This window comes from Hyperoodon ampullatus (genome assembly GCF_949752795.1).
Source record: "Hyperoodon ampullatus genome assembly, chromosome: 9".
In the NCBI taxonomy this organism is placed as follows: Eukaryota; Metazoa; Chordata; class Mammalia; order Artiodactyla; family Ziphiidae; genus Hyperoodon; species Hyperoodon ampullatus.
The window spans coordinates 53,062,179-53,088,043 of record NC_136922.1 but is presented as its reverse complement, the minus strand read 5'-3'; the positions used below and the strand labels follow the sequence as shown (position 1 = coordinate 53,088,043).

General features: G+C 33.8%; 1 protein-coding gene across 3 annotated transcripts in view; it reads left to right on the top strand.

Moving 5' to 3' along the window:
* AKAP9 (A-kinase anchoring protein 9) overlaps nucleotides 1-25,865 on the top strand; it is a gene marked incomplete at its 5' end in the record, with an annotated part of 150,198 nt that overhangs the window by 109,277 nt on the left and 15,056 nt on the right. For 2 of the 3 annotated variants that reach the window (XM_079711808.1, XM_079711810.1), the window contains 16 exons: nucleotides 19-181; nucleotides 1,200-1,412; nucleotides 4,039-4,271; nucleotides 5,440-5,559; nucleotides 7,132-7,308; nucleotides 7,966-8,070; nucleotides 12,437-12,589; nucleotides 12,964-13,143; nucleotides 14,160-15,209; nucleotides 16,993-17,133; nucleotides 17,619-18,107; nucleotides 18,526-18,589; nucleotides 18,679-18,800; nucleotides 19,381-19,572; nucleotides 19,849-20,037; nucleotides 23,317-23,461. In XM_079711808.1, coding sequence (XP_079567934.1) covers nucleotides 19-181; nucleotides 1,200-1,412; nucleotides 4,039-4,271; nucleotides 5,440-5,559; nucleotides 7,132-7,308; nucleotides 7,966-8,070; nucleotides 12,437-12,589; nucleotides 12,964-13,143; nucleotides 14,160-15,209; nucleotides 16,993-17,133; nucleotides 17,619-18,107; nucleotides 18,526-18,589; nucleotides 18,679-18,800; nucleotides 19,381-19,572; nucleotides 19,849-20,037; nucleotides 23,317-23,461 — 3,736 coding nt within the window. The remainder of the gene's footprint in view (nucleotides 1-18; nucleotides 182-1,199; nucleotides 1,413-4,038; nucleotides 4,272-5,439; nucleotides 5,560-7,131; nucleotides 7,309-7,965; nucleotides 8,071-12,436; nucleotides 12,590-12,963; nucleotides 13,144-14,159; nucleotides 15,210-16,992; nucleotides 17,134-17,618; nucleotides 18,108-18,525; nucleotides 18,590-18,678; nucleotides 18,801-19,380; nucleotides 19,573-19,848; nucleotides 20,038-23,316; nucleotides 23,462-25,865) is intronic. The other variant, XM_079711809.1, reaches the window with a different exon arrangement.

The following is a 25,865-nucleotide window of genomic DNA, read 5'->3' as shown; positions in this document are numbered from 1 at the left end:
TACTTTCCCTTTGTTTAGCTGGAACATGCGAAAGTTACACAGACAGAATTGATGCGTGAGTCATTTAGACAGAAACAACAAGTGACAGAGTCCCTTAAGTGCCAAGAAGAACTGCGAGAGCGCCTTCATGAGGAGTGCAGGGCCAGAGAACAGCTGACTGTGGAGCTCAGTAAGGCTGAGGGTGAGCACCCTGCCATTGGCAACTGAGGGTGGAGAAATTTCAAGTCTAAAAATAAATTGTGGTGCAAGCCAGGTTTGGAAACCACCAGTCTACTTTTAATTTCAAATGCCCGTTGAAAAGTAGTTATAGTTTGTCTTCAGAATTCCTCTAAGCAGTTTTAAAAACTATATATATATTTTAATTATCAAAAGTACTTAGTAGAATTATAGAAAGTATTTAAAATTTTAGAAAATACAGAAATGAATGATAGTGAATTGTTACCATAATCCCACCATAAGACAACTGTTATAATTTAAAGATGAGGAAACTGGAGCAAAGAGATGCTAATAAATTGTTCAGTAACCACTAAATCGTGATTCCAGGCTTTAAGCCTGTAAAGCTCCATGCTGTTTATATCCTACCATGCTGTTATGGGTGTTGGCCTTCTAGAATCACTTAAAATATCAACTTTCTCTAGTATATTTAAAATGTGATTCAGTTCACAAGCATCTGATTTATATTAAGCTTTCCAGGAACCTATCTATTTATATCCATTTAATAAAGTGTGTTATACCTACATGATGATACATTAGCATAACAGAAAATTCAGAGGAATTACTTATTTAGACACGTATTTAATAAGAAAAGGCTGTATTGAGCATACCATAGTTACTGCTATCATCAGCAGCAAATTCATTCAAGATTTAATAGGTTGGGCTTCCCTGGTGGCGCAGTGGTTGAGAGTCCGCCTGCCAATGCAGGGAACACGGGTTCGTGCCCCAGTCTGGGAAGATCCCACATGCCGTGGAGCGGCTGGGCCCGTGAGCCATGGCCGCTGAGCCTGCGCGTCCGGAGCCTGTGCTCCGCAATGGGAGAGGCCACAATAGTGAGAGGCCCACGTACAGCAAAAAAAAAAAAAAAAAAAGATTTAATAGGTTGGAATGATTTAAAATTTGCTTACAGAACACCTTTTATTTATATAAATATAATGGTAAAATTTGAAATAATAATTACATTCCTTGTTAATTTTATTTTGTAGGTGTCATTGATGGCTATGCAGATGAAAAAACGCTTTTTGAAAGGCAAATTCAGGAAAAAACTGATATAATAGATCGTCTTGAGCAGGAGTTGTTATGTGCAGGTAATAGATTACAAGAATTAGAAGCAGAGCAACAGCAGATCCAAGAAGAAAGAGAATTACTGTCGAGGCAGAAGGAAGCTATGAAAGCTGAGGCAGGCCCAGTTGAACAGCGTATGTATTTTTAGACTTTATATGAAACATTCCTGAAAAGTTCAAGATGACTTTTTCCCCCCTTTCAGTGACATTATTTATATATTTTATATAGGGATTGAAAAATAATAAGAAAATCTACCTTATTGGTAATTGTCTTATTAGCCAACCATGTGGAATCAAATTTTTTTTCTTTCTCCTTTGGCATATTTTGACAGAAAAAGATAATTCTTCATTTATCCTCAAACCTCTGCCTAAAGAGAAAGCTGCATATAATGAGGCAGGATATTTTTTAAACTGTGTAAGATTTAGTTCTTTTAATTGCAGAAAGGCAGCAAACTGTATACTTGGATTAACTAAATAAGAGCACTGACCTGCACTAGTAGTGAGCAGGTAAGGTGGATTTCAGCCTGCAGGATAATAGATTGAAAAAGTCACTGGCTGTTAGAAGCAGGCTGACATCTAATTTAATATAAGCAGGACTTCAAAGAATAAATAAGTTTACAAATAACCGTTAGTTTTTTCTTAAATGAGACATTAGGTAACATCTTAAAGTTTGTTTGGTGGTAAAAATAAATAAATGTCAGTCTTTGTAACAGTGGAACTTTAAATCCTTTTAATCATATCTTCTCACTTTTATATTACACATGCAGTCAGATTATAAATGTGTAGTTTTACTAATTGAATTTTATCAATTTAGAGATACAACATACATTTTTGTAATATGGTGAAGTTTTTCTGGTTGCTCAAATTTGTTTAGCACAGGTTTAGGGTTGGAATTTTTAATGTGGAAAGTATATGTATGATACATGTAAAATGTTTAAGAAATACTGATACATCTGAAAATGTTACCAATGATAATAATCAGTGGTTTCAACTTTTACTTCTAATTCTTTTGTGTATGTGTATTATTCTATTTTAGGAAATAGAAGACATGTAAATTATCATATTTTTGTTCTGTGTGTGTGTTTTTTCTTTCCTAATAGGACTAGTAGATGCTGCAGTCGATGCAGCACCTGGAGCAGGTGTGTTTATATAATTGCATGGCCATTGGGTGACCCTTGGATTTTTCAACCAACTAACATATCTCTAATTTTGCTGTTTTGTTTCATACTTACAGTTTTTCTATTTAACAACAGAAAAACTCTTCTTACAATAAAAATACATATTTATATTTGGAATTAACAACTGAGATTCATAGTGACCATCATCTTATTATATCTGTTATTCCACAGAGCTTAAGACCATTTCAGTTTTCTAAAGAAAACGTTGGTTTATTAAAAGTTTTTTCTTTAACAAATATATTAAACTCTTACAGCCTATGAGTTTTCAAAATACTCTGTTCTAAATCAGGAAGTATGAAGATGATGGTATCAATAGGATCAGTGAAATTTAATAAAGAGACTTTCTGGTTGATTAACTTTTATATTAACATCTAAATCAATATTGTTTTAAAAGGAAAGCTGGGGCTTCCCTGGTGGCGCAGTGGTTGAGAGTCCGCCTGCCGATGCAGGGGACATGGGTTCGTGCCCCGGTCTGGGAAGATCCCACGTGCCGCGGAGCGGCTGGGCCCGTGAGCCATGGCCGCTGGGCCTGTGCGTCCGGAGCCTGTGCTCCGCAACGGGAGAGGCCACAACAGTGAGAGGCCCACATAACGCAAAAAAAAAAAAAAAAAAAAAAAAGGAAAGCTGTTTTCTGTAGATTTCTCATCGTGAGTACAGTGTTGACAGACCAGTTAGCGTAAAGACTCTAGAGTTGTATTCCTTCCATTTTCTTCATTAGAGAGTTGTTCTACTTTGCTATATGTAATTTATTATTGTATGATTAATATTAATAATAATGGCTAACACTTATATGTAGTGCTTACCATAGTCTAGGCACTGTTCTTCACATATATTAACTCATTTGATTCCACAGTAACTCTTAGAGATCAGTACTGTTACTATCCCCAGTTTACATATAAGGAAATTGAAGGACATCATTTTAAGTGTCGCAGAGACAAGTGGCAGTTAGGATGTGAACCCACAGCCTTTGTTCTTAAGCACCACACCACACTACCTCTCATACTTGTCAATTTTCCCGTGATACACATACATGTGAGCATGCAAGACTAAGTCAGGAATATGGATCTCATAAGGAGTAAGGCTAACAGGAAATTCTGATTCTAGTTGTATTTCTTTTCTGTAACTCTTACTTGCCTTGGTTAAAGATTTACAGTATTTGATCTCTGTGTGTATTGTGTATGCATATAAAAATGACTTTATGGGTTTAAATGAATTGATTTTTGCCTGAGTTGAGTTCTTTCTGTGCTTGAATTTGGTTAGACTTTGCTCTTTTCCTTATAGTGAAAGTGGATTTTGAGGGGGTCATTTGCTATGCTCTTTTCACAAAAATATTGTTTTTAGTGACAGGACATATTCTTTTTGTTAATTCTGTACAATTTTATTGATACTAGCTTGCTTACTTATATAGGAATATGTTATTTTGATATTTTCATAAGAGTATTTTCCTTTTTTACATGTGTTTGAAGTAAAAGTTGGCTCCTTTATTTCATGAAGTTAAAATTTGAATACAGTTATGGGTGGTTTCACTATCATAACATCATTAATTGTGATTTAATGTAGTATATTTTTGCACTTACAAACAGAATTACTACAGGAGACAGAAAAACTGATGAAAGAAAAACTAGAGGTACAGTGTCAAGCTGAAAAAGTATGTGATGACCTTCAAAAACAAGTGAAAGCTCTAGAAATAGATGTCGAGGAACAAGTCAGTAGATTTATAGAGCTGGAACAGGAAAAAAATGCTGAACTAATGGATTTAAGACAGCAAAACCAAGCACTGGAAAAGCAGTTAGAAAAAATGAGAAAATTTTTAGATGTAAGTATTCTCAACATTAATATTAATTTTCTCAGTGGAATGCTACTTGCTGCTCTTCTAGGTTGTGGATTTTAAATTATGGAGGGACTCTTAAATTCTGATATTTCCATCTATATGTGTCATCTACTAATTAATTGAAAAGTACTATTTCGATTAAAAATTCTAGTAATTTTTATTGTGCAGCTTTCAGGATTAAAAGCAGTACAGGCAGATTATGAGTAAGCCCTACCAGTTAGCCTTTCCAAATTCATAGTTAAGAAGTTTGTCCTAGTCTTTTTCTTAACCAATAACCAAAGCAAGTTAGGATCCTAAAAGCTAATTGGCCACCACTGTTTAACCCATAAAAGATACACACACAGGTAACAAGTGTGCCCTGGAAGCAAAGGACTGGAACAGTTGTCATGCTGTCATTACTCTCTTCCAAAAAGATGTTAAGTCTCTAATTTCACATGGATTTTCTTCCTTGGGATTTCATTTAAGCCATGTGTTATCTTCACAGATCATAGAATAAGATTCTTACACATTTTATAATTTTTTTTTTTTTTTTTTTGTAGTACGCGGGCCTCTCACTGTTGTGGCCTCTCCCATTGCGGAGCACAGGCTCCGGACGCACAGGCTCAGCGGCCATGGCTCACGGGCCTAGCCGCTCCGCGGCATGTGGGATCTTCCCGGACCAGGGCACAAACCCGTGTCCCCTGCATCGGCAGGCGGACTCGCAACCACTGCACCACCAGGGAGGCCCCACATTTTATAATTTTAGATATAAAACCTAGATTAAAATGAAAGAAATTGATTTACTACACAATTTGTTCTACTTTTTTTGTTTAATGACTAAATTAATAGTGGAATTCCTCCTTTCTTCCAAAAAAGTAAATTCATTTTAAGAAGAACATATGTATTTCATTTTGTGTTTAACATTACTTGAATTTTTAAAAGTGTTGTGCTTCAGATAACATTTAAATGCTTAAATTTTTGTTGAAGAGCCATAAGAGGTTATATGTACCATACAACAAATGTTATCTTTTTAAACCTTTTTGGTTTGGGGTATTCCCGTGATCATCAGTTGTTTGTCTTCAAACAAAACTGTGCCTACCATTAAAGGGAAGTAAGGGAAATAATAGCTTCAATAAATATTATTTCTTCAGTTACTATTATTATTAAACTTCAGGAGCAAGCCATTGATAGAGAACACGAGAGAGATGTATTCCAACAGGAAATACAGAAACTAGAACAGCAGCTTAAGGTCGTACCTCGATTCCAGCCTATCAGTGAACATCAAACTAGAGAGGTAAGAATTTTACTGATACTGTCTACCATACAATAATTTGTATATTATGTGTAAAATAAGATGTATATAATAAAAAACTTAAAAGGAGCTCTTTCTATTGTATATAAATCTTCAAAATCAGAAACTTAAATATTACTTCAATATGAGAAGGTTCTTGAAACCCTAAAAATTCCAAAGAAGTATAAAATACCTATAAACTCATTGTAGTAAAATGTTATTTACATTCTTATTTAATAGAAGGAAACTGATGTAGAACAGCCTTATCTATTAGAGCAGTAGAAAAGTTATCAGTCCCCTCAGAGTTTATAGTTATTCATCTTGTTCCTAACCTTTTTAGATTTTGAAAAGTAGCTGTGTGTTCGTTGACACTCAAAAGAATATTTAAGCTCTAGAACTTCCTGTCATTTCCTACTATTTGTTTTCTTATATTTAAAAAGGGTGAGCTGCCTCATTCATGAAACTTCAAGAAACTAACAAGGATGTGTGTATTTGATTTTCTTCCAAATCACTGATCCGTTTGTTTTCTCCTTACTTTGCCAGATCTGAGTCCCCAGCTTCTGATTTTTTCAGGATCAAAAAAAAAAAAATCTAACTGTAACAGTATATTGTGCCATTTTGCTATACCTCCTTTACTGTCTTTTCCTTTGACCTCACTTCAAACTTAGTCCACCTTTTATTGTTAAAGTTTCTCCTCAGGCTTTATTACTGTCATCCTTGAACCTGTAATTGTAGGTAAGCTTGCATTTCTTCTAATGTTTTGAGGAATAAGTGCCATTTTTAGATAATTTCCTGAAAGTATCTCACTGAAATAAGGTAGAATTTCTTTTTTTCTTACCATCACATTTCTTTTTTTTAAATAAGCTTTCTCTCTTCACTTGATTAGAACTAATTTCACAAGCTATCTTATTGATCCTTCCTGTATCCTTCCATCAGAGAGCCATTCACTTGAATGGTGCTGCATATCAGAATCACTTAGGGAAACTTTCAGGGTGCACAAATCCCTCTCAGCACCTGGCATTCTCATCTCTATTCTGGGCTGGTGGAATCTGTAGGCTGCAAAGCTTTCCAAATGACTGTATTAAAGGTCCCCAATTTCCTCCCATTCCTGTGGTATTTAGAACCATTGTGTTATTATATGTATCGATATAACCATTTGTGGAAAGAAAAACATAATCCATGAAAGTTTTTTAGATCATCTTATCTTACATATAAATGTTAAGTCAGTACTGTGTAAACTTGTTTTCTTTATTAGGTTTTGGTGTGGCTGTGCCATTAGAGCTTGTAATTCAACATTATTCAAAAATGTATTGTTGCTCCTCCTAGCTAGAGAAACTGTTAGTCTTAGGAGAACTTTTTTAAAAGGTTTGGTGAAAGCAATATTATTTCTCTTTTACTGGTACTGCTTAAATGTATCAACTCAGAAAACGTTGCTGTAGTTGGAGACAATAGCGCTATCCTTATCAAAAATAAAATTAGCATAGCATCTAAAAATCCTTTTTGAAATGAGGATAGATATATTATTAACATGCTTACATTTTTTAACATTACAGTTTTTGCTTATTCTATTTCCAGGTTGAACAGTTAACAAATCATCTGAAAGAAAAAACAGACAAGTGCAGTGAGCTTTTGCTCTCTAAAGAGCAGCTTCAGAGGGATATACAGGAGCGTAATGAAGAAATTGAGAAACTGGAGTTCAGAGTAAGGGAATTGGAGCAAGCCTTACTCATGAGTACGGACAGTTTTCAAAAGGTGTGACATTTTCTTTGGGTTAATTTTATCAAGTGTTTTAGTATGGATTACTCTTAGTTACATGGACATCAGTTTTTTTAAATTAAAAAAATCACTGATGATTCTTTGTTGATATTATTGCATAATGTATATATCTTGATGTCTTCATTGACATCATAACCATTTCTGTTTATTATTATCTCCAAATGTTCCTTGCATATCTGAGTCCTGATAAAGAAAGATTAATTAAACCAGAAGAATTAATTGCCCTTTTAACCATCAGTAAGTTTGTGATTCTAAAACAATAGCAAAGTGAAAAAGCTGTAAGCACCAGTTTAGGCTGATGCTTTACCCCAAACTAAGAAGCAATGAGATCTGTTCCTGTTATGCTACAGAAAGCAAAAAGGAATGAAAGAAGAGCAGGATAAGGAAATTGGGAGGGGAGCAGTTGAGGGGATAGCCTTCATTTTATCTGTGAAATGAATTTTAAGATTGTCAAGCAATTCCTGTCTTAAGTTGTATAAAATGCATTCAAGACTGAATGTTGTAACTTTTGATCATTCACTAATGTAGATTATCTACTTCTAATTAGAGAAATAGAATTGCTACTTCTCTAATTAAAATGGATAGACAGGATTTAATGTCTGAAATTTTGAGAAAATTCTTATATATTTAAAGGTAGAGGACCAAAAACAGTTTGGATCAGTAGAAGCTAAAACGGAATTGTCTCTAGAAATACAATTGCAGGCTGAGCGAGACGCCATAGACAGAAAGGAAAAAGAGGTAAGTTTATTTTTAATGACAAAGTGTGGCTTGAATTATTTTAGAAAATATCATTTGATTAGAATGAAGTTTACGGTCTAAAACCAAAGTTTAGAGTGTTTCTTAGCTTATTGCCTAAGTTGAACTTGGAAGACAGTAAACATTTGAACAAATAAACTGGAATGAAGAAGAGGGGACAAGTAAAAACGCTTGGACACGGGAGGAAGTTTTGAGGACAGAAAAGGTGGCTGGTTTGGTAAGTATGAATTCAGTGAAGAGGAGAGTGCAGAGAGATAGTAGGGTTTGGGCCCAAGGTGGTATCTTCCTCTTGACCTTACCATAGGCTTTTAATTACTGCTACTTTGCTGTGGGTTTTGCTTTTTTTTAAGTTGTATTGCCCTGGGAGATAATAGTGCATTTTTACAGTGTGCCAAACATGTTCTTAAAACAAAAGATTAATAATAAAGTAATTCTATAAAGTTCTTTTATGTTTTCCTACTCCCTCCCTTTCCCAAAAAAAAAAACCCAGAAAATGCACTTTTAAAACAGCAATAATTTCCAGTTCCTAATTATTTAAACCTTTGTCTCCATTAGTTTTTCTAAAGCATATTGTACTATATGTCGTCTAGCTATATCATATTTTAAATGTTTCAAAATTTTTAATTACATTTTTATCTCTTTCCATATAATTTTCTCAGGACATTTGATGTATTTTAAGAAATATTTATTGAATGTAAACAGTATATTAATGTTAATGAGTGCTTTGAAAAATAGAAGAATGATGTTAGACGTCAGCTAAAACTATAGCTTGGAGAACTTGTAGTTTGGAGGAGAAAAAAGTCATCTATATAAATGACTAATGGAAATGATCATTTCCATGAGAATGGCTATGTTCTCATTTTCACGTAGTACTGACTAATGTTTATCTAAGAGATTCGTATTTTGTTTTTTGGCTTTTATGTGAGAGAGAACATTTTTGTTGGTATGTAACCACTTCTGTGTGTTTTGGAAAGAATTAACATTTAAAGATTTACCTTACACTAAATAATCAAATAAATTGTCTGCTTTCTAAAAAGATGGAACTCCAAAACTGGTCGCAAAGGCAATGATAATTGATTATGGATAACTGATTAAGTTTACTAATTTTATATTTTTATTGTCATTTGAATTTTATTTAATGCTACTTAACACCGTAATTTCTTGAAGTAAGTATCCAATAACTGCCTACCATTTACTTAGAATCATAGTTGTTGCAACTACAAGAGGCCTTAGAGAGCTTCTGTCAACCAGCTCCCAGTTTTTACAGATGAAACAGAGGAGACATGTTGAATGAGTTAAGAATTAAACTGATGGCTAACGTTGGTCTACTAATACTTCCCAGTGTTATTCACGTTTGAATAACAGTGACAAGTATTCTGTCAGAACCCACTTACTCAGTAACTGGAGACTGAAAGACAGGAATGTAAAATTGAAACATATATCTTTTAATAAAAATAACTTGTACTAGGCAATTGTTTTCAGATATCTGACAGTATAAACATAAGATGTCTATGTGTCATTATATCTGAGATACTTCCTACTACTCCCATAGCCTGTTTGTGTAAAACTTTTTTTTTAAGTTTATTACAGTATTTAGAAATTCAAAATGAATAGAAAGAGAAGAAAACCTTAGAAGATAGGAATTTCAGGATGTATAAGAGAAGGAGAATAATGTGGAGAGAAATAGAAGGAAGAATTTCTTTAAGAAAAAGATGCCTTCAGTTAGGTTTTAGCTCTGTGAAGGTTTTAGCTCTTTATAGAGTTAAAGAGATCTAGCTTACAAATGGCAATAGTAAATAATAATAGTTAACTTTGTTGAAGTCTGTGCTAGAAAGTGCTAAGTATTTTAAACGCCTTATGTCATTAACCCTTGCAGTCTCCCTGAGGATAGGTTCTATTGATATTTCCACTTTATACATGAGTAAACCAGATCTTAAAAGAGGTTAAGGAACTTGCTCATGGTCACACAGTAAGTGGTTAAACAAGAATTCCTCCTCGATTTCTCTGATTCTGGAGCCCTGTGATGCTATACTGCCAAAACATCCGGGCATGTTTTGCCCTGTTGGTGAGAAGTATTAGACTGTCATTCAACATTTCTTGAACTCCTGTTTGTAGAACACCACTGTCCAATTGTAAAACCAGTACCGATCTTCAAGGAATCTCCTATCTAACTAGGATATGTATACATACATACACACACACACACACACACACACACACACACACACACACATTTGAAAGAGAAGAATACTTAAAAGAAAACACAAATAGGTGCAAATTAATGTAATCCAAACAGTCTAGATATCATTTGGTAGCTAAATAGAACAAGGTTAAACCAGAAAGCTACCATTCTATTTTTAGACCTTAATAATATTTTTCTAGTTTTTGGTTGTCATAGACTCAGTAATAAGACAGCCAGGGACTGCAACTGAAGTCTGGCTGAGTAAGAGGAGAGAATGCCTTACAGTGTCATTTTGGGAATTGAAGTCTCTGTTTTGATGCCTCAAGTTCAGCTACTTATGATGGGAATGTTAGTGCTTTAGACCAGTGCTTCTCAAACTTTAATGTGCGTATGAATCCCCTGGGGATCTTGTTAAAGTGAAGAATCTGATTCAGTAGGTCTGGGGTGCGGCTTGAGAATCTCTGCTTCTAACATGTTCCCAGGTGAGGCCACTTCTGCTCCAGGGACCACTCTTTGAATATTAAGGCTAAGAATTTGACCATAAACTGTTTTATCAAAAAAGAAAATAAGTATCAGGTGAGGCAGGGCAAGGGCAGCAATTTTGAACTTAAATATCTATGTATGTGTTGAAATAATACCTTGTCATCAAACATAGTCGTAGAAGATAGGGATAAGTGTAAATACCATTATATTAGTTAACTTTGAAGAAGATATAATCATCACAATTTTCAACAAACTAACCTGATAATTATATATGCACAACTACTAACTATATTTAAGGTGTGCCTACTGAGTTTAATATCAGTGTTAAAGAAAATTATTTAAATATGTCTTAGACATTAGTTATTAGAAGCAGGATAAATGATAGTTAAGAATGTAAGCTTCCAGAGGTAAACTCCTGAGGTTCAAAAACTGGCTTCCACATACTAGCCTTGTGACTGGAGGTCAAGGTGCTCCTCTCAGTGACTCCCTTCCTCATCTCTGAAATGGAGATAATCCTAGTAAAGATCTCATAAAGTTGTCATAGGGTTTTTAAAAAAAATAATACATATAAAGCATCTTATGCAGTGCCTAACAGTAAATTGTCTATAAATGATGGCTATTGTTACTAATATCAGTATGATTTCTATTAATGAAATATTAGGCTAAATGATTCTGAAGGTCTTTGCCTTGCTAATGCTAAGATATGATTCTGATTACGTATCGGTGTGTAATCAGAATATGCCCCCTTTCAAGTTCTAAGGTAATAAATGATTTATATGTACTTTCTGAGCCAGCTGCCACTAAATGCTGCTCTTGTGTCTTAGGTTGCTTTTAATGCAGCAATTTTGATCATAGGTAAATACACATTTGAAAATCCATTCATTAAAAATGTATTAAGAAGCTACAAAGCATTGAGCTAAATGACTGTTCCTCTCCTCAACCAAACCCAAATATTAAACCAAACTCTTAATATTCATCATTAGTTTCAGTCTCTACACAGCCATCAAAGAGCAATTGCTTTACCATTAGTGGTAATCTGTGCTCAGAAATGAGCTGAATTTCAGTTGTCCTACATATAGGAACACTCTAATTTTCTCCTAAAATGGTTTTACTAACTTACTCTTTAAGTTTCTGTTATTTCAGACCTAAGGGTCTCTTGCTCTTAGCGTCTACCTCTGCTTCCTTCTGCTCAAATAAGGCACATGGCTGCCAAACCTTTCATTGGGTTAAGTATTAATATGGACTAAATTGAGCTAATCTCACTTGGTGGCTAAAATAACTGACCTAATTCTACAGCTTTCTTGAGCATTTTTAATAGCAATTAATTTAACATAAAATAAGATCTAAAATATGGACTCTTTCCCTTCCTCCCATGACTCTTTTATGCTTTATCAGAGGATAATTTTAGGTAGGAAATGGCTCCTTGTATCCTCCCTCTGAAGGTCTCGTCTTTGCTTTGGGCAGGATGGTTTAAAGGTGTTTAGTTTGAAAATGTCTAGAAACCACAGTTACATCTGGCTTAAATCATACTGATTAATACTGATATTTCCTTTATTCTCATGGCTCACGTGTTTTAAGCATATATACTATAGAGCCAATACAGCACTCTTCATTCTCTCTTGACAAATAAACATTTGTATGAACAGTTTTTTCTCTTTCCTTTTGATAATTTTGGTATCAAAGATCACAAACTTAGAAGAACAGTTGGAACAGTTCAGAGAAGAACTGGAAAATAAGAATGAAGAAGTCCAGCAACTACATATGCAATTAGAAATACAGAAAAAGGAATCTACTACCCGCCTACAAGAACTTGAACAAGAAAACAAATTATTTAAGGTAATTACTTAAGGAAAACTTTGCCTCTAAATAATTCATTGTTTTTGTCTTGTGTAGTAGTTGTAGTATTAAGCATTTGCTAAATCCAGCCGCTAAATAATACTTAAAAGAGGAACATTAGCTGCAGATGGATTTGCATGGAATTTATCTTCAAGCCAACATAAACATTTGAATTCATCAGAAATAAAAAATTTTGGAGACCTTTATCAAAACATTTTAAGAATTATTGATTTACAATAATTATATAATAGCTCTGATTTTTTTTTTCATTTGTATGTTTTAGATGCTATAGCTTGGTAAGAGTTAATTGACAGAATGTTCTGAAAATCACGTGTAATGCCCTATCCAACTGGGATGGTTATTTTTGTTCCTAGGATGAAATGGAGAAACTGGGATTTGCCATAAAGCAAGCTGATCCTATCTCTACCCAGGACCAACATGTACTATTTGGGAAATTTGCTCAAATAATGCAGGATAAAGAGGTAGAAATTGACCAACTGAATGAGCAAATTACAAAACTTCAGCATCAACTTAAAATTACAACAGATAACAAGGTACACTAATTTAAAATTATTACATGAAATTATTTAAACTAGAATTTTATTTTTGTTTTTTATTGAAGTATAGTTGATTTACAATATTGTGTTAGTTTCAGGTGCACAGCAAAGTGATCTAGCTTTTTTTATTTTCAGATTATTTTCCATTATAGGTTATTACAAAATATTAAACAGAGTTCCCTGTGTTATAAAGTAAATCTTTGTTCTTTATCTATTTTATGTATAGTAATTTGTGCTGCTGTGAACATTGAGGTGCATGTATCTCTTCAAATAAGAGTTTTTGTCTTTTTTGGATACATGCCCAGGAGTAGGATTGCTGGATCATATAGTAGCTCTGTTTTCAGGTTTTTAAGGAACCTCTATACTGTTTTCCATAGTGGCTAAGCTAGAATTTTAAAGGGCAAGGTGGTTATTTTTCAGTTTCTTTGTGAATGTAAAAACCAAGTAAAACTTTAATTCTCTTTTACCCGTTAATTTTAATTTAATAAGACATACTGGTTTAACAAGCTATGTATATGTTTATCCCTTCCTAACATTGTCAAAGATTTTTGATGTTTTATAGGGAGTCTCTGGTGACTCAGATTTCATCATATCACTCTAACCAAGTCTATTAAAAATTCTTCTATTTTGTGTGAGTTAAATAAGATAATGACATTTGAGCACTGTTTTAGACTTTTATTTCAGTACTTTATCCTGTTATAGACTGTTATATTTCAATACTGCATCCTTTTCAATTAGATTGTATTGATATTGACTATTTTACTTATAGGAAATCATCTATTAAATGCCTAAATCACTTTATGTTTAATGACTTTCTGAATGAAGTTCTAAATAAGGTTCTTGTTTGATGTGATGGAGGACTGTTGGTCTATATTAAAATTAATTTAGGATGTCTGAGAATAAATTATTTGTGTGTGTGATCAACACTTTAAGATCCTGCCCTAAAATAAAATAAAATTCCCTAAATATAAATACATATTTATTGTATATGTTACTTTTTTGTTAACTAATAGGTTATTGAAGAAAAAAATGAACTAATAAAGGATCTTGAAACCCAGATAGAATGTTTGATGAGTGATCAAGAATGTGTGAAGAAAAATAGTGAAGAAGAAATTGAGCAGCTCAATGAAGTGATTGAAAAGCTTCAACAGGAATTGGCAAATATTGAACAGAAGACATCGGTGGTTACTAATTCTCTCCCAGAAGAAGCAGATAGTTTAAAACATCAGTTGGATATAGTAATAGCTGAAAAACTGGCTTTGGAACAGCAAGTAGAGACCACTAATGAAGAAATGGCCTTGACAAAAAGTGTACTTAAAGAAACCAATTTAAAAATGAACCAGCTAACGCAAGAATTGCGTAGCTTAAAGAGAGAACGTGAAAATATGGAAAAAATCCATAGTATACCAGAGAAAAGTGTTAACATGGCTGTAGATGATCTGAGCAGAAACAAACCTGGACTAGAAGTAGTCCTTACTGAGGGTGCTCGTAAACCCCTAGAAAATCCGACTTACCTCAAATCTTTTGAAGAAAACAGCAAAGTTTCCATAAGCAGTTTGCAAACACAGGTGCTACAACTTGAGAGCACTGTGAGTGCAAAGGACTTAGAACTTACCCAATGTCATAAACAAATAAAGGACCTGCAGGAGCAAGGCCAGTCTGAAAAAGAAGCACTGAAAAAGAAGATGGCAAACCTGCAAAATATACTTGAGGAAAAGGTGGCTGCTGCTCTTGTGAGTCAGGTCCAACTCGAAGCAGTTAAAGAATATGTAAAATTCTGTCAAGATAAACAAGCAGTTTCACCAGAACCTGGAGGAACAAATACACAGAATTTAAACCAACTAACAGAAAATGAGGTGGAGTCAAATGTGTCAGCACTGACCTTGAGAATATCAGAATTAGAAAGCCAGGTGGTTGAAATGCAGGTAGAAACTGCAGAAAAAAATGCTTTGGAAAAAGAAAAGAAGCTACTAGAACTACAGAAGCTATTGGAGGACAATGAGAAAAAACAGGGAAGCAAAGAAAGGAAAAGAAGCCCTCTAGGAGATTTTGAAGTTCTCAAGGTTAGTTTGTATTTGATTTTTTTCCACTTAAATACCCTAAGAAACTAACTCTCTTTTCCCTGTTCCTTAAACTTACTGCTAATTTATTAAATACAGTGTTCTTTACGTCTAGCAATTCATATATAAAGGGTTTTTATAAAAAAATATTACCATTCCATACAGTCATTATTATCACCAGAACAATGGATACAAACTATATTTTGTGGTCTTAAAATCACAATATTTTTTTCACTACCATAGTCATTAAGTAGAGCAGTCAGAAGAAACTTGGAAATGTTAAGTATAGCAAATGTCCTCTGGAACTTGTGTGAGTTTTTTCCTTTTTCCTCTAACATGCATGTTAAGTGGTCATCATTCCTTTTCAGTAATGAAAATGTCAAAATATATTAGTGTTCTAGTGAATTAATGTATGAGTGTTAAGTCATTCACTTTTGCAGATTTTATACCTCATAATAGATTTCATCCTTTCACCCCTTTAGGTCTACTTATGTAAAGATCTGAAATCACAGTTATTTCTTAGCATAGGATAGGACAGGTGTGAAAGGACTTTAATTTTCAAATTCTCACTTTATATATTTATAATTTTGAGAAGTTAATGTATAGTCCTATCTGAACACCAGAAATTAACTGATATATTAGGATTCTATAAATATTTATTTCGCAAAGGATAACAATTCTTTCCATTTACTAGGCTTTTTCCTCCTAGCTCGCTGGAACTATATAAATTACTGTAAATGATATTTAAAATAGTAATGTGATGGGACTTCCCTGGTGATCCAGTGGTTAAGAATCTGCCTTCCAATTCAGGGGACACGGGTTCGAACCCTGGTCGGGGAACAAAGATCCCACATGCCACAGGGCAACTAAGCCCGCACGTCACAACTACTGAGCACATGAGCCACAACTACAGAGCCCATGTGCTCTGGAGCCTGCACGCTGCAACTACTGAGCCCACGTACCACAATTAGAGAGAAGCCCATGCGCCTCAACAAAAGATCCCGCATGCTGCAACAAAGAACCCGCCTGCCCCAACTAAGACCTGACGCAGCCAAAAATAAATAAATAAATACTTTAAAATAAATAAATAAAATAAAATAGCAATGTGACTTTCCATATATATAAAACTTATAAAATAACACGTGGTATCTTTTGAGGAAAGTGATATAAATATGAAACTTTTTTGAATGGATAAACAAACTATTTTCATTAATTATAAAATTTTAGGATATGTTCTAATGACATGATTTACCTTTCATTCCCAGAAATATCTTTCTTTTCTTACTGTCTCAAGAATATAAAATGGGGACTTCCCCGGTGGTCCAATGGTAAAGAATCCACCTTCCAATACAGGGGATGTGGGTTCATTCCCTGGTCGGGGAACTAAGATCCTACATGCCGTGAGGCCACTAAACCTGTGCACCACAACTACAGAGCCCACGCACCCTGGAGACTGCACGCCACAGCTAGAGAAGAGAAAAAAAGAAAAAAACCTGCACGCCACAACTAGAGTGAAGTCCGCATGCCGCACCGAAAGGTCTCGCATGCCTCAGCAAAGATCCCACGTGCCTCAGTGAAGACCCGATGCAGCCAAAAAAATAAAATAGAGAATATAAAACGATGGCTGTGAAGAGTTTCCCTATTTGTTGAAAGAACATGGATCATTTTAACCCGTTTTATCTGATAAGCAGTCTTTCCTGAAAAAGCTTTATTGGAATGCACAAGTACCTTGAACTTGGCTTTGTTTTTTGAAAATAACGTGTTCATGTTTTCCACTGTCATTTAGACAACTACTGAGCTGATTCATACCAGTGAAGAAAATGAATTTTTTGGTCGATTTGAGACTCTTACAGCTGAGTCAGCAGCTACCAAAGAAGAACTTGCCAGTTATAAAGAGAAGGCAGAAAAACTTCAAGAAGAGCTTTTGGTAAAATAAGTAACATAGCTTCGATTTCTGCCTATCTTAATTTTATTTCAAAGTGTATATTCTCTTATATGAAAACAAACCCAGATCTATAATTTAACAGCTAGAAAAAAACTTGTAAATTTGATGAAAAGGTATTATATAGTTTCGTTACTGTCATCTTTCTTCTTTGGTTTTCCTTGGAATCTTTTTTAGGGGGATGCTTTTAATCTCTAGTCTGTTAATGAAAGAGGAGAAAGACATGTTAAAGAGTACTGTATATCCCCTGAGAACCAAAAGTAGAGGCTGATCAAATGATTTCACTTCTGTGGTAATCTGTGACTATACATATTTGTGAATATAGATGAAAACTGTGTTTCTGAAATGTTTTTCCTGTTATTCTGAGGAAAATGAACATATTAGCGTGAATTACACTCTCCTCTCTACCCTAAATTCTACATGTGATATTTTTAACTGAATGTTCTACTGTTCTATTCATTACGTTTTAGGTAAAAGAAACAAATATGGCATTTCTCCAGAAAGATTTAAGCCAAGTTAGGGATCAACTCAAAAAGGCAGAAGAGAAATTATCCTACTTCTTAGAAAAAGAAGATAATACCGAGGTACAAGAAAACAGAAAGTTCGGCACGTTAGAGCCACTTCCTATAGAAGTGGGTAAAAGCTCTGCATCACAGACAGATGGTACTCTCAAGATCAACAGCAGCAATCAGACTCCACAAATTCTTGTTAGAAATGCAGGAATCCAAATTGATTTACGGAATGGATGTTCATCAGAGGAAGTCACTGAAGTAATTAATCAGTTTACTGAAAAAATTGAGCAGATGCAAGAACTACATGCTGCTGAGATTCTGGATATGGAATCCAGACATATTTCAGAAACTGAAACCTTAAAGAGAGATCACTATGTTGCTGTTCAGTTACTGACAGAGGAATGTAGTACCTTGAAGTCAGTGATACAGTGTCTGAGATCTAAAGAGGTATTTGGTTTTCATAATGTGTTTTTTCAACATTCTATGATTTTTTTCCTCAGAATTCTATGTTTTTAAGAGACAAAGAAATTTGGGGCCATCTCTTCTTTATGATAAAATTACAATTTAAAATCTTTGCATTGTGTAGAGTCAAATAATAATGTTCCACAAAGCTCCTGTGCAGATTTAGAACCCAATGTTATCATTCCTTAATTTATTAATGTCTCTTATTATGGTAATATCCATGAAGAAAAAAATTAAAGACTTACTGTAAACCATGGATATTTCATTTATTGTGAAAGGTGTGACATACTTAATTGTTTTTTTGTTTTTTGACAGCATTACAAAAGAACCAAACTATTCATTGGATCCTGTTTTTACTAAAGCAAAAAAAAGTTATCTTCTTTTGTTTGTTTTTTCTGATTAGGGCTCCTCAGTTCCTGAATTATCACATTCCGATGCTTACCAAACTAGAGAAATATGTTCCAGTGGTAAGTTATATAAATTTCTAGAATTTGTATAGTATTTGTTTAAAAAGAGTTTGTTTCTCTTTAATAGTCAATGGTTTTCTTTATTTTAGATTCTGGATCAGACTGGGGTCAGGGAATTTATCTTACACAAAGTCAGGGATTTGACACAGCATCAGAAGGCCGAGGCGAAGAAGGTGAAAGTTCAACAGATTCATTTCCAAAGAAAATAAAGGTACTAAAAGGCAGACATCTTTTAGTAAAACTTTCTATATTGAACATAGCAGTTTATTAGAAGTTAGTAAAGAAGATCTATACTATAGTAAGATCTCTCTGAAGAGAGAATTGCATAGCTAGAAGGAACCTTGGGGCTCTAGTTTTATTTCTGTATTCTGCAGATAATAAAGTACAGTATATTTAATAGTTATTTGTATAAAAATTTTTAAAAATTTTCTATTCCTAATATTTTTGTTTGCCAAAATTATTAAAGCAGTCTCAAAGACTAGAACTTATCTCCTACATATTTCTTTCGGTCAAATTAGTGCCTAATCAAATCCAAGAAGAGCACATTAGGTAAATGTGGAACTTAGAGATGAGAGCTACACAAAGTCATAGGCTGTCTTCTGGGATTGGCTTACCCCTCCATAGGAAGAAGGCATTCAGTAATGGTAGGCTGGTGTTTCCTTTCTGCAGTGGCTTTTCTAAATCAGTCTAACTGGGATAAAACTGTGTTAAAATTTGTTTCTCTTTTCGTGTCTGACTTTGCAGTCTTTGAAAAAATGTCCTAATTCTGGCTTTTGGGTTATGGTTTCTAGGGATTACTGAGAGCTGTCCATAATGAAGGCATGCAGGTGCTCTCTCTTACTGAGTCTCCCTATAGTGACGGAGAAGACCATTCTGTTCAGCAAGCTTCAGAATCCTGGCTAGAAGAGAGAAGAGCTTACCTCCTTACAATCTCATCTCTTAAGGATTTGATTACCAAAATGCAAATGCAAAGGGAAGCCAAGGTACTCAAAAATTATTACGCATCTAAAGAGCTTTATATGATTTTTATCAATAATAAGTCACTTTACAAAATAAATTGTTGGCTTTTATGATGTATTTTCACATGAATTTCTATATACTGTTTAAATGCCCCAAGTTGCACACTTGAAAATAAATCTGTATCCTCTTAGACTTCTAATACTGATTTTGGTTAGTAGACAGGTATCATTTTTAGAACAGTTCTTAAACATGCTTATTTGAAAACTAACTTTTGTTTTTTATACTTTTGTTTTTTATAGGTTTATGATAGTTCTCAATCTCATGAGAGCTCCTCTGACTGGCGAGGTGAACTTCTGCTTGCTCTTCAGCAGGTTTTCTTAAAGGAGCATGGTGTTTTACTAGCTGCATTTCAGACTGAGCTGACAGCTCTAGGTACTAGAGATGCAGTTGAATTATTAAACTGTTTGGAACAGAGAATACAAGAACAGGTATCAAAATGAAACTTTAAATAAAACTTTAAAACAAAGAATGCTTTTTAATAGTAATGAGAAAATGAGCTATTGATTAGTTTTAGAGTAAGTCTGAAGGTTAAAATTTTAACAGGAACCACTAAGAATATTTAGGAGAAAAATTATTACCTTAAATGTTTTGTCTTATGTTAGAAAATAAGCAAGAGTAAAAATTAATGAGCTAATCGTCCAACTTGGGAAGTTAGAAAAAAGAGTAACAAAATAAGTCCAAAGAAAATAGAAGGAATAAAATACCATCAGTTCTCATTATATGCAGTAGTTAGATTCCGTAAAGCTGCTGTGAATGTTGAGCTTTTGCCACCAGGGGAAATACGGTGGTGGGGGGGGGGTGGTAGGCTTCTGTGAGCCCCTGGTGATGACATTTTTGTCAGCCAGTCAATACAGAATCTTGTTTTATGTGTTTTGTTTAAAGACACCCTATTTACTATGTATTGTTGACTCATTAACATTGAACTCATGGCCAACAGCATTATAACTTAAACCTAAACAAAAATTTTCTAACACATGCATTTTCTCTGTAATGTATCTTTCAGCTTTCTTATGCTTAGGCATACTAGACAGTACTTCATATCTATGCTCGGGGACCATTTTAAACAGCAAAATCACCAATAAAAAGCACAAAAGTATCAAAAATACAGCACTAAATAGATGGCAAAAAGGACACTTGTTTATAGTCAAAGAGATGAAAGAAGGCGGCAGAGTGTCACTTTGTTCGACTTCAGCTAGGAACATGCACATGTGGCAATTTAAATTTTTTGCTGTTGTGTGCACATGTAGGAGAGTAAACGTAAGAGCACCGCAAGTATTGAATTAAGGGTTACAGATAAATTTTAATGAGTAGGCAAATTCTTAAATATGTAATCCACAAATAATGAGGCTCAACTGTAATAAAGAAAAAAGAAATTAGTGAAATGCATACACTTGTACAATAGAGAGCATAAACACGTTGAAAGTTGATTCTTTGAAAGGTGAATAAAATAGAAACTTTTCTGGAGAATAGGTTAAGGAAAATGATAAAGCACAGTTTTTTAAAAATTAGGAATAAAAACGGGATTATAACTAAAGATATGGCTGAGATATAAAAGTAATAGAATACTCTGAATAATTTTACATCAATTCAAAAACTTTGGTGAAATGGGCCGATATTTATTTATGAAAGCTCATTCAGATCCAGCATTCCACTCCTGGGTATATATCCAAAAAAAACAAAAACAAAAACACTAATTCAGAACGATACATGCACTCCGAAGTTCATAGCAGCATTATTTACAATTACCAAGATATGGAAGCAGCCTAAATGTCCATCAACAAATGAATAGTTAAAGAAGGTGTGGTGTGTGTGTGTGTGTGTGTGTGTGTGTGTGTGTGTGTGTGTATCTGTGCTCCCATTGTAAGATGATTGGAGAAACGCCCTTTCTTTTTATTAGAAGGCTAGTATAACCCTGTTACCAAAATCAGACAAAGATAATACAGGAAAGAAACTTTATGGGCTTATTTTATTCATGAACATAGATTTTATTCATAGAACATAGCAGAAATCCTAAACAAAATATTAACAAGCCAAATCCACCAATGCATATTTTTTAGAGACACAATCACCTTATACTTATCCAGGGATGCAAAGGTAGCGTACCATTAAGAAAAATTCATGTGACTGATCACTTTAACAAATTAAAGGGTAAAAAACCCCAGTGATCATCTCGAGAGATACAGTGAACAAATGAATTAATGCATTTCATATTTTAAAACACCTTAAAACAAATAACAAACTAAAAAAAAGGAATTTCATGAACTATATAAAAGGTATATTTTGCAAAAACTACAACAAGCATCATATCTGATAGTTAAATGTTAAAAACATTCCTTAACAAAGGGTTAAGTTGTTTGCTCAACCTTATCCTAAAGATGTAGCTAGAAAAGAAAAGCAAGATAAATTAAGTAAGGGTAGGAATAGGGAAGACCCCTCATCCACTTACATAGAAAACCAAAGAGAATCTACACATGTAGATTTTTTAAATCGATAGGAAAGTTTGGTTATGTTGTTAGATGTAAGATCAAGATGTAAAAATCTTATTTCTCAACAACAAACAAAATGTAATTTTATTTATTTATTTACTTTTGACTGCGCCACATGGCATATGGGATCGTAGTTCCCGGACCAGGGATCAAACCCACACCCCCTGCAATGGAAGCATGGAGTCTTAACTGTTGGACCACCAGAGAAGTCCAAAATTTAATTTTAAAAATAATTATTTACAGTGGCATTAAATGGACAAATTCCTAAAAGTATACAAACTACTAAAACTAAGTCATGAAAAAATAGAAAATCTGAATAGATGTATAACAAAGAGTTAAATTAGTAATTTTAAAACTTCTCACGAAGTAAAGTTCAGTATCAGACGACTTCACTAGTGAATCCTACCAAATGTTGAAAGAGGAATTAATACCAGTTCTTCACAAACTCTTGGAAAATAAAGAAGGAAACACTTCCCAGCTCATTTTATGAGGACAATATTGCTCTGATTCTAAAGCCAGACAGAAATACCACAAGAAAATAAATCTACAGACCAAATATCTAATGAGAATAAAACAACCAGTGGAAAAATGGACAAGTGATAGATATGCGCTCATGGAAGAAATAGAGAGTATCCAATAAATATATGAAAAGATGTTCAGATAAAATGTGCTATAATTCATACTATGGAATACTATATAACATTGAAAATGAGTGTGAATTATAGCTGTATGTGTCAGGCAGGATGGTTCACCAACATGTTCGGTGAAAAAGGCAAATTAAACAAAAATGAATACAGTATGATGCCATTTATATAAAGTTTTAAAACAGAACTGTATATTTTTAGGATATGTGTGTGTACGTACAGAGTACATGAAAATAACACCAGACTTAGAATTTGGTTGTTTCTTGAGCAGATGGTGCAGCGGAGGATGTATTCAGGGAGTTGTACACAGGAGACTTCAGCTGTATAAGGGCTGTTTCTTAGGCTAAGTGCATGGGTGTTTATTATATTATTCATCATGTTTTATTGTGTGTTTAAAGAATTTTGAAATAAATGTGGAAACTATTATCTAAAAAGTAGATCCCAATGAGCAGGAAGAGAACATTAGTAACATCTTCCCCAAATTTTAGCATGTCATTCTTCTTCAGACTTCCTGGTTGTTAATTTTATTGTCTTTACAACTTTCTTGATTTTCCTTTTTTTTTTTTTTTTTTTACAGGGTATTGAATATCGAGCAGCCATGGAATGCCTCCAGAAAGCAGATAGAAGGAGTTTGTTAGCTGAAATTCAAGCACTGCATGCTCAGATGAATGGTAAGAAAATGACTCTGAAAAGAGAACAAGAGAATGATCAACCAAGCCAAGGTATGCTATATGATAGGCTCATGTGGTGACACAAATAGGTGAAATGATTTTACTTTATTATTATTCAGTTAAAACTCATTTCTTCTTAGTCAAATTTTCTTCTCATTCTCACATCAGGAAGTTAATCTACATTAATTACTCTAGGGATTAAAGGGGTGTCCAGTTTGTTTTAAGAGATACATATGTGTGTGTGTGTCTATATATATATGAATACACACACATATATATAATTTTTTTTAATTTTTTTTAGAGTTGAAAAATATCTGTTTACATTAGGGTTCTCTGACCAGGCAAAAACTCATTCTCAGCTTTGGGAATGAAATAAAAAATGCTCAGTTATGCTGTGCCATCTAAGCTTATTGCTGCATCTTAAAAGCAACAGTTCTTGAATTTGGGAGGAGGAGGTAGTAGTGGAGGTAAGGGGGTTATTGCTCAGTCGCAAGAGAAAAAATGCTGTGTGCACCAGACAGGCGGGTAAGGACATGCTTTAAAATAGCAAAGGACTTTGCTTTTATCTCCTGTAGAGGTTGAAATTGGCTTTAGTTAGCTATGTGTGGAGAGAGAATGCTGGTTAACTCTTACAGAATACTTTAATCCAACAGACAGCAATTTTCTGACATATAAACAGATATATTTAACTTAAAATGAATAAGCATTGCCTTGATCAGGTTGTTTTGCCCATTAAGTTCATTATCTTTCTTTGTTTTGAAGCTCTATGTGAGGATAACCTAAAAGAAAAGGAAATCCTCAATGGAAGTAACGATTTCTTTTTAATACCTTTTTTGTGTGTGTGAACTGTAACATACATACAAAAAAGTGCAAAATGCAAAAATATACAGTATAAAAACTATTAAATGAATACCTGTGGAAACCTCATCCATGTCAAGTATTCCAGAATTCCCCTTCTGCTACTCTGTAGTAATATAGAACACATCTTCCTCTGTGGTACCCTAGAGGTAACCATTGTCCTGATTTTTTAACTGCCTATTTATATATTCCTAAACCACCTAAGTTTAAGGTTTTTCTTGAACTTTATCACTCTGTATATATTTGCATCTTGTCTCTTTCACCTCTCTATAACATTCTTTGAAGTTACCACATTTATCTCTAGTTCATTCGTTTTTGTTACTGTATAGAATTCCCTTGTGTGAATATTTCACAATTTATATATCCATTCTGCGGTTGAACATTTAAGTTGTTTCTACTTTTTAGCTACTAAATTCAGTCTCTTCTACACATTGTTATGCCATGTTTCTGATGCATACATGTATGAGTCTTCTGGATACATACCCAGGAGTAGAATTGCTAGATCATAGAATACATATCATCAAATTTATTAGACAATGCCAGACTGTTTTCCAAAGTGGTCATATCAATTTGTGCACTTTCTAGCAGTACATGAAAGTTCTGTTGCTTCACATTTCTGCCAAAAGTTGATATTGTCAGCCTTTTGTTGCCAATCTGGTGGGTATGCGGTGGATTGTTGTTGTGGTTTTAATTTACATTTCTCTAATAACTGAATTGGCTTATTTGTGGTATGATTATTGGGTAGCTGGATTTTTGCTTTTGTGGTATGCTTGTTCAAATCTTTCACTTTTCAATAGAGGAATCTTAAATTGAGCTGCAGCTGGAAATCATTAGAGATTAAAGTGAAATTTTTCATCATATCTAGTGAAGACACATACATGTCTTTGTCTTCATTTCTGTTTAATATAAAGGTAGAAACACCTATACTTTTGCCAATTTTGAAAGTTATACCAGTCTCACATTTGTCATTGAAAAGCTGAAGAATTTAAATATCTTTAAATATTTTAGAAAAAACAGGTATAATGAGGTTACAAATTAAATATATCCCTTATATTTAGACATAGGATTAATTGCAGATTATTTTTGGAGAATTTATTAGTATTTTACTTAACTAAATAGGACCCTGTTGAAAGCTTAGTTAGTATCACATAGATACATATTTATAAATGTAAATCCTTAGACTCTACTCTCTAAGAAATAGTTTTAAAAGCCTCAATTAACATGAATACTCTAAAGCCAATGTAATTCCTGTCTCCTGACATCGGTAATATGAATTGTAATAGGAAGTAATGAACTTTGTTAAAATTTTTTAAATTAAAAATACATTTATGGTAGAATAGAGAAACAGAAGAACACAGTAAAAATCACCCCTGGAATCACCTAAATCCTAAACTAATGACTATTAAAACCCAGGAAATATGTCTCCAGACACATTTCATTGTGCATATGTACATAAGTTTATATTTTTTATAAAAATGGATCCTGATGTATGTATTTCGTTACATTTTTTTCATTTATTATCCTTAGGGATTTAAATATTTCACTTTGTTTTCATTGTGACAGACATGTAGCAAGGGTTCGGTATGTTTTTAAAGAA